General features: G+C 50.9%; 6 protein-coding genes across 6 annotated transcripts; 1 reads left to right on the top strand and 5 right to left on the bottom strand.

The window, feature by feature from the left end:
- Window positions 1-531: 531 nt before the first annotated feature.
- Window positions 532-1,073, bottom strand: MAA_11619 (uncharacterized protein; the record flags this gene model as incomplete). Its single annotated transcript, XM_011412534.1, has 3 exons — window positions 532-562; window positions 622-860; window positions 915-1,073. The coding sequence occupies 3 exons, from the start codon at window positions 1,071-1,073 to the stop codon at window positions 532-534; spliced, it is 429 nt and encodes a 142-aa protein (XP_011410836.1).
- Window positions 1,074-2,414: 1,341 nt separating this feature from the next.
- Window positions 2,415-7,282, bottom strand: MAA_06696 (P-loop containing nucleoside triphosphate hydrolase protein; the record flags this gene model as incomplete). The annotated part of the gene is made up of 6 exons (XM_007824694.1): window positions 2,415-3,146; window positions 3,215-3,481; window positions 3,540-4,396; window positions 4,514-4,948; window positions 5,022-7,153; window positions 7,215-7,282. The coding sequence occupies 6 exons, from the start codon at window positions 7,280-7,282 to the stop codon at window positions 2,415-2,417; spliced, it is 4,491 nt and encodes a 1,496-aa protein (XP_007822885.1).
- A 2,773-nt stretch (window positions 7,283-10,055) lies between these two features.
- On the bottom strand, window positions 10,056-11,698 carry MAA_06695 (Protein kinase, ATP binding site; the record flags this gene model as incomplete). Its single annotated transcript, XM_007824693.1, has 5 exons — window positions 10,056-10,279; window positions 10,342-10,501; window positions 10,550-10,845; window positions 10,907-11,247; window positions 11,304-11,698. 5 exons carry the CDS (start codon window positions 11,696-11,698, stop codon window positions 10,056-10,058), a joined length of 1,416 nt encoding a protein of 471 aa, XP_007822884.1.
- A 1,579-nt stretch (window positions 11,699-13,277) lies between these two features.
- MAA_06694 (Peptidase cysteine/serine, trypsin-like protein) lies at window positions 13,278-13,866 on the bottom strand (the record flags this gene model as incomplete). The annotated part of the gene is made up of 2 exons (XM_007824692.2): window positions 13,278-13,514; window positions 13,603-13,866. 2 exons carry the CDS (start codon window positions 13,864-13,866, stop codon window positions 13,278-13,280), a joined length of 501 nt encoding a protein of 166 aa, XP_007822883.2.
- A 1,221-nt stretch (window positions 13,867-15,087) lies between these two features.
- On the top strand, window positions 15,088-15,345 carry MAA_06693 (uncharacterized protein; the record flags this gene model as incomplete). The annotated part of the gene is made up of 1 exon (XM_007824691.1): window positions 15,088-15,345. The coding sequence occupies one exon, from the start codon at window positions 15,088-15,090 to the stop codon at window positions 15,343-15,345; it is 258 nt and encodes an 85-aa protein (XP_007822882.1).
- Window positions 15,346-15,639: 294 nt separating this feature from the next.
- MAA_06692 (uncharacterized protein) lies at window positions 15,640-16,539 on the bottom strand (the record flags this gene model as incomplete). Its single annotated transcript, XM_007824690.1, has 1 exon — window positions 15,640-16,539. One exon carries the CDS (start codon window positions 16,537-16,539, stop codon window positions 15,640-15,642), a length of 900 nt encoding a protein of 299 aa, XP_007822881.1.
- Window positions 16,540-16,782: the final 243 nt, after the last annotated feature.

The following is a 16,782-nucleotide window of genomic DNA, read 5'->3' as shown; positions in this document are numbered from 1 at the left end:
GTACCTAGGTACATCCTATTTATGCGGTCATATTGTATCAGCACCGGTTCAGTCCACTAAGACATATGAAAATATTTACTGGACAGGTTCCAACTATTGGCGAGGGCGCCATTGAAACCAAAGGTTCAATATTCTAATGTACACAACCTCCTCCTAGAGGACATGAGCGGGAGGTAAGACCAGGTTCCTGTTTGCTCTGACTTTGGAAATTGGGATAGGATGGTCTAGATTTGTTCCTACGTTATAATCGGAATCACAACTGTTCATGAAATACTCCTCCTGCCCAAATAGGATCTATTATACAGATTAATCTCTGGTGATTATAGCAAAACGATCAACTCGACCACTTATTGCTCCAGAATCACCATCTCCAGGCACAACTTCTTCTTCTTGTCCTCCCAAGGCCGTACCTGCAACATACCGTCGCGGCAGTCTCCACGTCGCCCATTCGCACGTGCCGAAACACTCGGATTCTCAGCAACACCACAGGTCTCTCTTTACACTCCACTTTAAGAATGCAGTTGGGACCGATTAAAGAAGTGTAATCCAGAACTGGGGGAGGCTATAGTCTTTCCGTCAGCAGTGTTGAATAGTACACGGATAAATGAAAAGCCCACTTACAAACCAAGAATAGTAGACCAGACGGTAAGTACCCTTACGATATCAAATGAACCCTCCTTGCTTGCCCTAAAGTTGTCTTTTGTATAGACATACGACGTCACCATGGCGGGGACGGAAGCCACCCACAAAACACACAAAAGCCTGTCCACCTGAAGTTTTACTGCAGATCGGTAGATTGGCGAAGCTCGAATAGGCGGGTGTACACAATAAGCCGCGTTCCAAAGGCCCCCAAGAACAGACTACATGTGTTAGCTTTCCTCGATACTAAATGACAAGATGGGCATGGAGCTTACCACAATGAGGATGCTCTCTAGCAGAGGTTCTCCGTCCTTCTTCATGGCCACTGTCGCTATAGTGAGAATAAGCACAGTCGCGGCGCAAGCCGCAGATGCAATTCGTCCTGCCGCTTCACCGCCGAAGCGTTTTAGCATTCCGGAATTTTCGGAAGCCATTTCAAAATAGGTGTAGTGATGGCAAATGAATACAGGATCTTGTCAAATGGTAGTAATATATGACAACAACCGTCTTGTTGCGTAGATGAGCTGGCAAATTTGTGGGGAAAGTGCACCGTTTGTCGTGCGTGCAGAAGATGTCGGTAGCAGTGATGTTGGTCGGGAGGACCGAGGTTGCCAAAATGCGCCCGACTTAAGTAAATTCCCAGACGGCACACACGTCACCAAATCTTGCATGGCTATTCATCTACTCAAACGCATTTTCTTTCTTTTTTGCTCGTTTGTGGGTAGAAAAAGAGCTGTTTGTCAAGGTGCGTCACATTGGCATCCCGCTCGCAATCACAAAGCCTGGACGACTGCACAGAGACATTTTGACAAAAGGGCCAATGTGTGAAAGAGAATTCTCCATTGTCTCGGTCGTGCTTTGTATTCACCAGCATGGGCCGTGATCGCGTGACCAGACGCTTTCAGGGAACTCTTTGTTCAGGAGCCATGGCCACCTGGGTGTGTGAAGAAGCATCAAAAAGAAATGCCAGGCCCTGCGTTTGTTAGCTGGCATGACACAATCATGATGAAACCAGTCTTTGAGTAGCGGACAGTCTCTCCTTTTTGCCAACACACCGCTTGGGCTTGACATGTGATGAGCATGTACTCTGCATCTTTGAAGTGCTTCCGCAGCTGCCTTGTTCTTTGGTCATCCTTTTTGCAAAGAACCTTTACTCCTAAGAGGAGAATGGAATCCAAAAAAGCCGGCAGTCTCCGCGTGAGGTAATTAGCATCCATTCAAGTCAGGCGGCCAGTTGGAGAACCCTGCAGCCCATGACATCATTCAACGACTGCTCATTATTGTCCGCCAAGCTCCTGAACTGTCCTTTCATCCTGTTTATTTGCTGTGTGTGCCTGGCGATAATTGGGGGATGCATTTTGCTTCGGCTGTTTCTCGCGATCACGACCTGCGTTTTAATCCCTTTCATCCCGTATTTGTCAGTACATGTCACGCGCATTTACACAAGGGCTACGATCACGAGGCCTTGTGGAACGAGGCTCTTCCACTTGTCGTACAAGTAGACCTCTTCGGATCATCTAGTCCTTTAGAAACCAAGAACCTTTTATACTAAAAGACCTTTATTGGATGAGTTGAGCTATTCCTCCAGGCCCTTACTGAGCCCTTGTCACACGATATACCCCAGAACTTGTGTCTGCCATCCCAAGGCTAGAATGTTCTATCTCACATTAATATGGTGCCCAGACATTTTGCTGCGGACTACCTTGTTGTATATGATGGCTTCTGTGAGATATGAGCGATATTGCCGAACATTAACAAGGGCAATCATCGAACCATCAAGATATTCCAGCAAACAAGTCCTCTTCACCGCTATGCAACACCATATCGTAAAATACTCCATGCTTGTGAAATAGACTCCTGGGGGTGCCGTCTTCCAGCACTTTTCCTGAGCCCATCACCACCACTCGATCGTAGTCAGCAATCGTACGAAGTCTGTGGGCAATCGTGATGAGGCATCTACTGTGGCCGTCTTCTTCGTCTAGATCCTTTCGTAGGACCTCTTGGATTCCAGCATCCGTAACAAAGTCCATGCTGGATGTAGCTTCGTCAAGGAGCATTAGCCTCGATCGACGCACAAGGACGCGGCATAAAGAGAGGACTTGTCGCTGGCCGTGGGAGAAGTTGCCACCACCCGTGTTGACGAGAGTCGACAGCGCAAGGCGGCCTGTGAATTGTGCATCTGGAGACGAGCTAGTTACAGTTTCGCCCGTACTCGAGTCGACTTCATTTACCACGGCCGACGCGGCAGAGCAATCGGTCCCGCTGGAATGCTGCTGCATGGCTGCTATTGTTGCGCAGGCGTCGATGGCCCGTTGTAGCTTCTCCTGGGGAACCTCTCCGGACGGATCTAGATTCGACGCAATTGTGCCTTGGAAGATGAGCGCTTCTTGTGGGATAGTGGCGATGGCGTGGCGGAGTCTTTTCCGTGGGACGGCAGTGATGTCGACTCCGTCGTAGAGTATCTGCCCAGAGACAATGTATGTGAACCGGAGTAGGGATAAAACAAGCTACGTGGCAAGAATTTATGAGTCTCAACAGCGTGATTTGTTTTCTCGTGAACAAGATATGTACTTACTGTGCTTTTGCCGCTGCCAGTGCGGCCAACAATGGCCACCCGCTCACCTGCATTGAACACAAGATTGATATCCTTTAAAATATCAGGGCCATCGAGTGTGTATCGTACTGTTACGTTGCGAAACTCAACGCGACCGCTCCTCGGCCAGTCGGCAGGGATTGTACGCTCCAGTGCATCAGCATACACAACGTCAGTGTTTCCCTTTTGCTCAGCCTCTTTCCCGGATTCCTCAGGAGGAAGCTTGGCGTATTCCGAGACGCGGTGAAACTAGTCCGTTGTCAGTATGCTCCCACTACATGAAGCAATAGCGGGGTGATAATCGTACGCTCTGCATTTCCGTGTTGAGAAAGTTGATGCTAAACACCAACCGCAAGATGAGGGCGCTCATTGTTGACGCCGCCGTCAGGGAAAAGCCGACCAAACCAGCCGAAATCGCGCCCTGTTTAGAGAGTGCCAGCATCCCGGCAGACACTTGAACCACTGCTGCCAGAGTATTGATTCTAAACTTCATCCACTGGTCACACTCCCTCTGCGCACCCGCCGCCTTCGCAGACGTGTACAGCAATGTGTTCAGCCCGTCAGCAAACACACGCGGCATCTCGCTCCGAGCTCGTACGACGACGAGCCCGCTCAAACTCTCTGAAAACTGCGTAAAAATGGGCGACTGCGTAGAAGCCACCAGCTGCTTCACAATCAGATTCGTGCGATTGTACAACTCCCCCAGCGCCCCCCCCAGCACGGTAGCAACAAGCGCAGGGAGCATGAAGACGGGGAGGACGGTGCTAACGGCACCCGTCTGCATGATGAGCGACGTGAGCGTCATGAGGAAATGCATGAGCTCTGGCGGCAGCGACTGGTCCAGCGTGTCCATGTCGCCGGATAGTCTGTTGATGACGCGTCCGACCGGGTTGTCCTTGAACCAGGACAGCGACACGCTCAGAACACCCTTCACCAGCTCACCGTGTAGGCGCCTCGCGGCCACCCAGCCTCCGTACATGAAGGCCATGTAGGCTATCCCTGCCACGATGACGCTGCAAAAGTTGATGGCGACGTACATGCCGAGATAGTACGCGATGTTGATGGATCCCGTTTGAGCCGCGGCGTCGACCCAATGCGACATCCAAAGGGTGGTGCCAATTTCGGCACCGATTTGGAGGACAAGAGTGAGCGTAATAAGAGTGGCTAAGAGTGACTGCTATGGGACCGCCGAAATAGAGCATGTATTTGAGGACTGGACGCGTCAGTCGTTTGTGTCTGCTGCGCAGGAGACAATTCTGAATCTGATCCAGAGCCACTTACAAATCAGCCGACCAGAAAGCCCAGTGAGCCTCACCTCTTCATCTACTTCTGACTCTTGTGCCGCTTTGGAGCTCGATCGCTCTGTGAGAGGTTTAGCAATCGGCGTCGTGCTGCCACTGAGCCCGTTGCCATGGTCTTCGACATGTCCTTCCCTTTGCGCAATAGTCCTCGGTTGTCTCACGACGCCAATGTTCTGCTCCATTGCTGCTATTTTACCGCTCTCTAGTACGATGGCCAAGTCGGCTTGCTCTGGAATCCATGGCTGCTGTGTGACCAAAACCACCGTCCTTCCTTTCAGAAGGTCGGTGCAGAAGACCCTGTTCCATAAGCCAGATGCTGTTTTTGTGTCGATTGCCGAGAACACATCATCTAGTAGAAGCAGAGACGAGCTGGAGTACAAGGCTCGAGCTAATGCGACTCTTGCACGTTGACCACCTAGACAGGCCAGTTGTTAGCTCTACCGTAAGCTCTCGCATCATGGCAGCTTGTTGTTTGCAGTGCACGTTACCAGATAATGCTGAGCCATTCTCTCCAATGTCCGTCATATCCCCTTCAGGAAGCTCGTCCAGATCTAGTCGCAAACAGCAAGCATCAATGACAGTATCATATCGCTCAGCATTAAATGCACTGTTAAAGACGACATTATCACGTATAGACAGCGCTTGCAGCCAGGGCGTCTGCGAGGCAAAGGCCACATCGAGGGGGCGAGTAACGCTTCCGCCCTCCTTGATGGTCTCTCCCAGGATAGAGAGCAGCAACGTCGTCTTTCCACTCCCACTTGGTCCCGAGACGACATTCAGCCCACCCTGCACAAAGTCAATGCTGATATCCTGGAGGAGAAAGCCTGCACGTCTGTTGCGCCGAAACGTGGCGTTTTCCAGCTTCAGAGGTCCTTGGGGGTACGACTCTGGCGGCGTGGCCGCATCATAAAACTTATCCAGCCTCCCAAGAGAAATGGATATCTTGGGAACAAACACGGCCATGGCCGCCATCATGCTAAAGTTGTCCCGTATAATATCCAAGAGACGGATCGTCGTGAACGCCACGGACGCGGTGAGTGGAAGCTGCCTGACCCCAACATACAAGGAGTATATGACAATGATGGACAGGATGGGAATCAGGTATGCTGCTTCGCCCATGGCGGTATACAAGAGCGCCATGTTCCAGATGTGCTTTTGCTCCCGTGCCCTGCTCTCCTGGAGATACTTGGCAATTGCGTCTTCCCAGCCAAAGTACTTGATGACGCGAATCGCGCCGAGATACTCAGTGGACAGGGATATTCGGCTATCCTGTGCAGACTTTGCCGCCATTTGCTGGCCACCTACGTGACTGACGATCCAGGCCGGCAGAGGGCTCATCAGAAGCATGACGCCGACGCCGATGAGGCTCGGCCATCCCACGATGTTGTACATGCCAATAAGCGCGACTGTAACACCGCATGGGACACCACCAATGATAAAGAGGACGGATCGTCCGTCTTGCACCGCGTTGATATCGGTGGACATGATATTTGCCAGCTGCCCAGAGGAGGACTTGCGTTGCGCCTGGTGCTCTGGCTCGTGAGGATCTTCGGATTCTTGAGACGCCTCTGCCTCATCATCCAGGAAGTCGTCTTCGAGCTCCCGGGATGCCATGGCCCTCTGGTACATTTCCGTAGTCAGCGCCATCTTGACCTTGATAGCGGCGCGCGTGGAAAGAAACACAAAGGCTTGCTGCACCACAGACTCGAGAAGAGCTCCTGTAAACATTACAAACAGCCATAAATAAGGGTGGAACACGGCGTCTTCGGGGTTCGTCAAGTATTCCAGGAGTTGATACAAGCTAAAGGGTGTTGAGAGCTCAGTTATAAAATAGACGCCCGCCAGAAGGGTCGAAAGGATAATCTCTCCCGGTATAAACATGAAGATGGTCATGGCTGTGCTTTTGTACTTTTTGCGCAGCTTGCTTATTTGAGGGTACAAAACCTCGGGTGTGTAGTTCCACGGCAGATCCTGGAAAGCAGCCGTTGTGATGTCGCCTTTCCATCCTTTCCGAATGAGACTGTTTACTCTCCCAAATGTGCAGTAGTAGTCGAGCAAGCTGCATGTGTCTTCCTGGGCCGGCTTGACATCGGAGCCTTGAACAATCGCAGGGCACTCTGGCGGAGGCGCCCATTCTCGCGGAGACGTTGCGGCGACGGCCATGACTGACGCCAAACCAAGCATCCCTGCCGAAACAAATCTGTCTGGCCTGTAGCGGTTGCCAATGACGGTTAGAGGGGATATTTCAGCAATGAGAAGCAGCGACATCTCCATGACAAGTATGATGTTGGCTTGATTCAGCAGCATCTTGCGTGCTTCCTTGCCTAGAGCTGCCCTGAGAATACCTAGCAGCAAGATGTAGAGCAGGGCCAATACATCTGGCCAATGCTCCCCCTGCTGAATAGCTACACTGATCCAGAGGGCTACAGTCGCGGAAAGTAGCACATGGCCAGCAATTTCGAAGTACAGTAAGCCAGGTGGTTTGAAGGCCTTGCGATTCGCAGAGCGGGGAGCTTGAACATGGTGCGCCGCTATCCAAAGCAGGGAGAGGACACACATGGCAAGCTGTATGTATCCGGCTCTTGAGATGAGTTGAGCCCGCTGTAACCAAACGGGGGATCTAGATTCCGTCAGCCAGCGCTGCGCAAGGAGTTGCAGGTATGGGCACGCTGCTCACTTACCTGGGTTGCGACGGGGCAGCGATGATGCGGAACTGGTTTGGTGATCCATGGCTCAAAAGGCCTTCCATGATGGAAGTGAGCGACTTCGTCCAGGTCTCTCTGATTGACTAGAGCTGGAGTGAAAACAGAGTGCTTGGTGAGCCTCGAGGACTTTCGACCAACTTGTGCTTTTTAGAATCGTCAACGCAATCTCGTCTTCTCTTCTGCCTAAAATGAGTAGGGCAAATGCTGTCGTCAACATTAATGCCTGTCTCCTTAGGCTGCCGCCTCGTCATTTTGCTGTCAATATTCGTTGCATCTAGCTTATGCACCTTCCTGATTTGTATATTGCCGACAAAAGAATCCTGACTCAAATTTGGACCCCAAATGGGTCGGTCGTGCTATTTGAGCTACCAACCCTCTATCAGGGAGTCGGACTCGATGCAGTCAGCATTCAGCTTGGCGTTATCACCGGTCGGCCCGTACGGAATCTACGGACCCTCTTGGTTGCAGTATGTACCTGCACTTGGTCTTGGTCTGATCGCCCAGAGTCTGCGGCTGCTTGGAAATAAACATCTTCCACTGTCGAAAGTAGCCATAAATGCAGCAGGTTGTCATGAAGAGACGCCCCTAATCCCAGTGAACTCTGCTTTAGCTACCTTGGTCCCTTTAGCAAGATCCTTTTCCCAGATGAACGGGCGCCTTTGCCCGGTTACCGGATTTTACATTGGTTGTGTCACACGGCCAAGACCTGTACAAAGTTATCAGACTACAAAGGTTACACAACAACAAGGAAGGTATCACGAGAGCCCGGAGTCGGCGAGGACTGCCTTAGGCACTAGCCCTCACTGACTTCTTGTATTTATAGAGACCTCTGGTCCCTGAAAACCTATTTAAAAAACAAGGACCTTTAATACCTTGAAATCAGTTATTAAATTTATACACATAAGTCCCCAAATAAAATGAAATTGCATATCGAACGTGGCACAGAATCGGCACTACAACACCAAATGCTGCAAGGAGAAAAATAAAGTGACTACAATTGGCATTTGGGTTTCCAACCAATCCCGGGCAAACTTGTCGTCTCCGTCACGTAATGGACATGTAGCGCAAATCGTGGACAACACAAGTGCAAGCACACCAGATGCGCAAGGCAACATGTATTTTGAACTGTACTGCATTTCTGTACGCAATCTTTCATGTATCAGCACCGCCAGATACTAAAGAATGTATTATAAAGTCAAATTGCCACCCGGCTCCCTTAGACACTTTCCGGCCTAATCGATGTGTATCTTGACAACACGCCCCCAAGTTGTGTCAGCGCCGTGTATGAAAATTGTGTTGCTCTTGTTAAATGAATGTCTGTACAGATAACCGTCCCCGGGCTCGTAATCGAACCACCCCTTGTTGTTGCCAGAAGAGTACGATATTACGTCGCGCTGGCTCATTTCCATTTCTCCCGCGTCGGCAAAGCATCGAGACAGAGTCGTCGCTCCCGAGCGGATCGTGTAGCTGAGGGTGAAGAAGTCCGTCGCGAACATGCAGCTTGCTACATCCACTTCTTCGATTGCGCCGGCGCCAGGAAGGATGTAGGCAGTCGCTGTCAAAAGCAACAAGATGCTCCGAAACATGTTGCAAAGCAGAGTTTGTCAAAAAGTGGCAATAGGGAGTGGTTATTGAGGGTGATAATTGAACGTGACAAGTAAAAATGATCGTCAAAAAGTGATAGCTAGAAAATAAAGACGATGAAAAACTAATAGGTGACAAGGGTGAGAATCGAACACTTATGATTCAGCACTGCTTTTAAGGGGGAGACGTGAAGACAAATCGCTCTGCTTGATTGTTTGGCTTGGTCTTTGAACTCTCAGTCATGTGCCTTGATCAGCTGCCAGTGTTGACAAAGATAATTTTTGTTCACAGCGATGCTGCAAGACGCATACATATGTAAGGACAGAGACAATCGGGGCACAGCGACACCTTTGTTGTACACCACATCGCCCGTCGCGACCGAAGTTGTAGAAACGGAGAAGAGCTGGGTTGTTCTCCATTACTTGATGGTAAATTTTGGCTGTTGGAAGTCCAAGTCGACAAAAGTATACACAAAACATCAACCTTGCCGACCTTTTTTTTTTTCATAGTGCAGAGCCTACACGCCCATGTGCTAATATGTAACCAACATTGCAGGTAGCTATGGCGACAATAGCATCATGCAGCGGCTTTGTAGGCCTCGGTGTGTGAGTCCAGCAGATGCAACAAAGACGGCACAAACGGACCAAGACTCTTGGCGCACTTTCATCAATGCCTTCTGCTCTCATTCATACCAAGGCCTTTTATTGATGGACTGAAACGCTTACCCGGGCTTGGCTCCAGTCTGAATCACTGCTTGTCTTGGCCGTTTCCATTCATCTGGTGGTACGCCCGTAACTGGTGATGTAGACAAGTCGCAGGCTGGATTGACCGTCCACACAGACCTTCCTAGCTGCAACAGCTAGTGTTGAAAAACTACATATGTAGCCTCTATACACAAGATCATCCCGCTATAGCTACCAATAAATTTGTGCATTCATTGATTGCCATTCCACCGGATCTTCTCTTCCTGCAACTAACCCTGCCGAGCCCGACGAATTTGTCGGCCAGTGACCAAAGCTTCCAGCTCAATTCGGCGTCAAGTCGATCGTTATCTCAACCAACCTTGCTACAACAGTGTCCAGTGTAGCCAAATTTGTCAATAGGTACAGTGCTTCTTTCAGAAGCTTTGGTTAATCGGCTATTGCGGAGCTCCCTCTGAAGTGAAATCCGTTCCCTGCCCCCATCTAATATTGGACTGGGGTTCAACGTAACCTCTTCGACAAAACATCTTGGCTATCCCTCACTATCGAGACCTTTCTCCGGATCCTTGGATTCCGAGTATGGCTGCATCAACCAATCATCAAACGCCAGTTCCTCAGCCGTGTGCCGCTCCTCTGGTAGCCAGCGCAAGGCACGACGGGCAAAACTCAGCATCAGCTGTTTGTCTTCGCCTTCCAAGCGAGTAACCCGCTCTTCGAGAGACGTGGTTGGAATTGGGATGGATCCCAGCCAGTTGCCTGCTAATAATTCAGCCACGGAATGGATACCTAATAGGTTTGGATCCCTTGCTCATGCTTACCAGAGTCGTCAAAATAAGCGGCACACTTCTTACTGCGTTGCAGGAATTCACGTGGTGGTGGGCCCATGAGCGATACCATCTCTGCCAGGTGTTGCTCGTCGTCTACAAGGCCGTCTCTGTTGGCGACGAATAGGCGTCTTCCTTCAAGCAAATCCCAAACCTGGAGCCGGTAAGTAAGTGGCTACCGGGGGATAGGGGTAGAGCTCACCATGACACCCATAGACCAGATATCTACCTTGGAGGACCACTTCATGTCCAAAATCACTTCGGGGGCTCTGTAGACCAGGGGCATGATGTCCCCTTGGTACTCTTCTTGCCCGAACCTCGCGGATCCAAGGTCGGAGAGAACAGGCTCGCCCTGGGTCATGGGTGTCTGCCGCGACAGGTATATCACCCGATCACGGAGCACCTTGCGCGCGACTGGCTGTGCTCGCTCAGCTTCCTCGAGCTCCTCGAATGGTGACAGGTTCTTTACACCACAAAGAATATTATTCGGGGAGATATCTATATATACTCCATGAGTAAAACACAGCGGTGGCCTTGTAATTTGGTAGAGGGTCTTTACCAGTATGAACCACATTGTTTTTGTGCAGGTAATCCAAGGCCACGAGAAGAATCTGCAACGCGTGCTGTAGCATACGGGTTTCGATCCTCCTTTCCGGAAGGAGATTTCGCAGCTCGGTGAATGTCATTCCCAATGGCTGGTATACCAGGAATTGATGAGAGCCCTTGGGTCCGGAGACTTCAAACGAGGTCAAGATTGTTCTGATGAAGGCTTTGCCCGGATGTTGTTGCACAGGTGATGACTTGAGGTAATCCAGCACGGCAATCTCATTCTGGGCTTGCTGCAAGACAATGCTATTCTTGGCTAATGTGCACACTTTCAGCACACGATATTGTTCATGACTATGTCCGTGTTAGCACCACGCATTCGTCGTCCTCATTGCTGCAAAAAAACGCACCAGAGGTCTTTGGCTAACCAAACAGTGGACCCAGTCCCTCGACCAAGTTTGCAAAGGACACGGTATTGCGACTCGAAGACTTGTCCGATACGCGTCGGGTAGTAATCTTCAGCGACATATCCGGGAAGCTCTTCTTCCTCAATGGGCGTTGAGGCGGGCAACAAGACTGGGCTGTCTGGCGATGCAGTGGTCGACACGGGTGTGCTCTTGGACGATAGAAACACTCTTTGATGCAGTTTAAAGAGTCTGGCAGTAGTTCTCAATACGGGTCTGCGCAAGTTTCTGAACCAGGGTGGATTCATGACAGACGCAGTAAGAAAGCCATGAATTGTGAGAAATAACCAGGTCAAGGACGAGAAGGCCACGGCGTTGCTCAAGACGACGAGGGTCCACATGGCGCCAAGTATAATCCAATCATCTATCTTTGCTGTAGCCAACATGCGCTTAAACGCCGTACTCTGTTTAAATAGCCGCCAGGCGCTAGAATTAGCCTGATAGCATATCAAGGTTATATAAATTATATACGGAAGCTATTATAACAACCGCTATTAATAGTACTTGTAGCCTTTCTCGCATCAACTAGTTTCCTAACATGCCGACCTCAATTGTAAAAAGGCTAACGCATGATCGTGTCTGGTGCTTCTTTTTCTATATACCTTCACTTATGCTCCATGTTGCATTTTTTCTAAAGTAAACATACTCAAGTACTTTATGAAGCAGTATCTAGATACCTGGGCAGGTAGTCCGGTCTTGCAGCACTACGTATCCCTCATACAATAACGTGATTTCGAAGCCCCTGAACAGCAGGAGAGCGCGAATATATTGCCAGCACGTATACGAAAGAGCAGCTGAGAAAGCTAGTTGTCTCTGCAGCCATCTCTCTCCCTGGTTTGCCATGAGGTAACTGGTCGCCTTAAAGTCTCAGCCACTTACTAACGTAGTCCCGTGTCCAGATAAGGCTGCTACAACGGCTCAGGACTCAAGGCTCATGACTCTGGGCTGCTGATTGGGAAAGCCTGCAAAGTCGGGATGCAAGAATGCAGACCCGCATGCTAGAATGCAGACCCGCATGCTAGAATCACTGGCTCTGGCAGCCGTACAGATAATTCAACGGATTTGCACTGATTTTTTCACCGCCACTTGAAGTTGTTCAGGTCAAAATGTGCTACTGTGCCTATTTCCGAAATTACAGAGTTATGTTCTCTTCCATCGTCTATTATGGACAAATATTTCGCACATCACTAAAGCTAGTGCAACTTTGTATATATTCTAACCTAAACGGCCCAAACAAACTTCCTGGCTTCCAGCGTCGTCCGGCGGTGCTAAAATACAGCTCCCATTAGAAAATCTGGAATACAGCATCGTTGCTGACTTGAACAGCTGGGATGATTCTATCTTCGCTTGGGTTGAAGGCGTCTGGGGCGGCTTCACCACCAACCACCTAAGTTCCCCAGATGAACACACCACCCAGGGTGGAGATGAGCACACCACGATGGGATGTTTCCACCGTCATCTGAGTTGGTTGGTTAAGTATTAGGGTTAGGGTTAGTTGGCTGAGTATTATCTGGTCTGGTTGGTAGAGCATCATTTGGATAGGTTGGTTCAGCACCACCTGACAAATTCAACTAACCAGTATGACGCGAAATAAAGTCAAATAGTTGACCCACGGCGATATAGACGCCAGGAAACTCGTGGCTTCCACAATCCGCGCCGAAGGAAGTTACACCTTCAAGCTCTCCAGTACTGGCATCAAGCAATGGCCCGCCACTATCTCCAACGCACGAAGTTTTGCGTCGATCTCTTGCGCATACCATACTTTGCTTTAATGGAAAGCCTATATGTCGATATGCTTCTAGGCACTTGGAGAACGAAATGGCAGTGAGTTGGACTTCTCTCATCTTTTTCGGCAATGGTGGGGAGAAATTCGGCCCGGCTTTCATCTGTCCCCTAAAACAAAAAGTAAGAATTGGTTTACTAGAGATGGAGACGGGGGGAAGAGTCGACTACAACATACCAGCCAGCTGCCCTTTTTTTGCCCGGCTTGGGGTAGCTGCCGTTCTTGGCTACTCTAGCGAATTCACCCACTACATCTGGACCGACTGCTGGTGATATTTTGACTATAGCCACATCATTCTCACATGTGGATGGATCAAACTGAGGGTGCGTCATGACACCAGTCACGTTGGAGACCTGGCCTCCTGTTGTGCGATCCTGTAGAGTGTGTTGTCAGGGACAAGAGCTACCTAGCACAAGTCGTACTTGCCACTGAGCAATACAAGTGTAAAGAAGCAAAACGTACATTTGATCCGGCACGAACTTGAATTTGTTTGTGCCCATCTCCGAAACAATGACCGGCTGTGAGAACGGTATCATTATTTAGGAGCGAGCCAGCGCAGAAATAGTCGCCACGTTTCAATATTGCAACGAGAAAAGGAAAGGAACCAGGGGGGGACTCTTTTCCCCCGAAGATTCTGGGAGGGAATTCTCCTTCTAGCGGCAGGGCAGTCGCCGTTTGAGCCACCAGTGTCGCAATTGCGGCTGCAATGGTTGCCTTGAGCAGCATGGCAGAGATGGAGGGCCTTGTCTCTTTTTGGAATATAATGAATGGCTAAGTGAATGTAGGAGCTGCAAGATACTTGACCAAGGGAGTCCAAAAAGATTTATATACAACTTCGCTTCGCTTAAGACGCATGGAAAAATTCCGACTTGTTATCCGGCGTGCAAAGGACGACATTGTGGACATAGTAGTAGGGCTAGCTAGAGCCCTGTTACCGTGCCAAAAATTAGTATTGACGTCATCTGCACCGTACAAGTAATGGTACGGTGCCAGATTTTAGTACAATGCCAATACAGTGCCGGCAAAGTTACATATTAGTGCCAAAAGGGTCAAGTGCTTTACACAAAACAAGCTTCATTATAGCGTGAATGGTGCCACAATACAACAGCTGTCTCTATCATTGACTCGGTGAAATTGGAATAGCAGTGCAGATACTGATTCCGTTAGGGTTGGCATAACGGATTGTAGTACTTGACATATATAAAGCGACATGAGGCTATAATGGACGCGCTTGACACCATGTTAGCTGATACCGTGGCATATGCCAGCTGCACTAACAGCCAAGAATCCTCCATGTGTGAACATCATTGATGGCAACGGCTGCGTACCAGGTTTGGTCCTTTGTGTGCGGCGCAATCCCGGCATCGTGCTGTATCCTCGATTGGCTAGCTGGGCAATTTGATGTCAAGTGCACTCTACCTGTTACCATGACTACGAGTCACTGCACAAAATGAGCAAGTTGAGTCCGGTAGTATTTATATAAAAGCTACTTAGACAACAAGACATTATGACTCGATACGCCGAGCCGGGCCCGCAATTGGCGTAGGTATAAGCTCCGACCTTGCCTTGTATATACTAGAAAAAGCTTATATGTAAAATGTGACGTCGTACGGGGCTTTTGGTCCCTCGTACAAACCGTCAAGGTATAGCCACATGGAGACACCTACTCAAAACGCCTCCCACCGGCAGGGCTGAGACACCAACCATCCAATCCGCCAATCACAGTATAGTCCGTTGCAGTAGACTTTAGCAGGTCATCTCGTTTTTCAGAATAAGAATTACGAAAGATACGAACAAATACGACGGCGCAGTGAAGAGGGGGAGGTTACATATAATATAGCCGGATAGCCCGTGGGCTACCCCAACACACGCAATACGTGCATAATCAAATTTTTATCCAATTCCATCTTCAAATACTCCGCACGCCGTTGGACAGAACAGGTCATTATGAAGGTGATTGGAATTTTATCCGTGGCCACAGCTCTTCTTGGCCTCGCAAGTGCCGCCCCGTACGCCATGCCTGACGATGATGGCGTACGAGTGAATGCGGATTCTCCGGACGGCACTCGTGTTACTCGAGATGGAGAGGCCGGGGCGGAGCCTGACGGTACTCGGGTCACACGACGTGACGGAGGTGACGACGACGGGCCTGATGGCACCCGCGTCACAAAGAGAGGCGGCGAAGAGAAGGCCAACACCATGTAACTCGCCAGGCTTTCATGGAGAGGTTCAACCAGACGACACTCGTGTGGCAATGAAACGGCGTGATGGCAGACAAGAGGTGTGGCAGGTTAAATAGTGAACATGTGTGGCGAGGTCAAACAGATTGCAGTCAATATCGGTTCCATGCGGCCATAGTAGTCAGGCTTAGTAGCCACGTCGAATCATACACTGAATTTCGAAAGCATACAAAAAGAATTTATATTGGCAAAACCTCACAGCAAACAAGGCCACGTGCTTGATCATAATCCCACCAACGCATCGCTACGCTCATCCGTCTCACAACCTCGACTCGTACGCCCAATGCCCCGTCCTCTCGACCCGATCCACGGCCCTTTTCAAATCCTCCATGTACTCGGCGTGCATAGCGCCCGTCACATTCTGCGGCAGCAGCGGCCACGCCAGCCTCATTGTGCGCGCGACAGCCTGGAACTGCAGCCAGCTCAGCGTGGAGGGCACCAGGTCATACTCCCTGGCCAGCCTCCCCGGCAGCAAGTTGACCGTGACGACGCGCGCGAGCGGCAGCAGGGCGCGCATGCGCAGCGGCAGGTCGACGGGATACAGCAGGTCGCGGCACAGCTTGCGCGCCATGTCGGTGACCTCGAGCGTCTCGATGTTGCGGTGCCAGTAGGCCCAGAAGTCGTCGAGCGTGGGCGGCCACATGTCGGGCGGCATGCGCAGCGAGGTGCCGTAGACGGCGGCCTCGCGGTACAGCGTCTCCATCTGGTCGTGCGTGAAGCCGCCGAGGAGGGCGTCCTGCACGGTGACGAGGGCGACGAAGAGCGTGGCCGCCGTCCACTTGTGCAGCTCCGGGTCGTTGGCGTCGTAGCCGTCGCCCTTGACGTGCCGGTGGTACGAGTGGATGACGGAGAAGATGGCCCTCTTGTCGTCGGGCGTCCCGTACACGGCGGCGTTGAGGAAGCGCGCTGTGTTCTGCAGCCGCTGCGGGATGCGCGAGGCGAAGCTCGAGTGTAGATAGCTGCCCTTGGCCAGGCCCGGGTGCGCAAACTGGCAGAGGATGGCGAACTGCCCGCCGAGGAGGTAGATGTCGTCTACCAGGAGCTCCCGGAGCAGCACGGGCTCTTGGATGGTTTCGTGGATGAGCGGGGAGAAGGTCTTGCGCTTCCGCACGGCGGCGGGCGAAGGTTGTTGTTGTTGCTGCTGCGCGGTGGACGACATGGCGAGGCGATCAAGACGGGCGTCTGGTGGACGTGGACGACGACATACAGAGAGGGCATCGCCGCCGTGACCCGAGGGACCGTCGGGGGGTATTTAACGGCACGCAGGCGTTTCGAAACCGAAGCCATGGGGTCGTGATGGATTTGATACATGCATTGCTGTGCATACGGAGCAACGGAGAGACATGGGGATGGAAGCGTCCGCTTGAGACGCCGGGCCCGTGGTCGACCCCGAAATCCGGGG

Source organism: Metarhizium robertsii (genome assembly GCF_000187425.2).
Source record: "Metarhizium robertsii ARSEF 23 chromosome Unknown MAA_Scf_11, whole genome shotgun sequence".
Taxonomy (NCBI): domain Eukaryota; kingdom Fungi; phylum Ascomycota; class Sordariomycetes; order Hypocreales; family Clavicipitaceae; genus Metarhizium; species Metarhizium robertsii.
The sequence above is the reverse complement of the archived record's forward strand: the minus strand, read 5'-3'. Positions and strand labels throughout refer to the sequence as shown.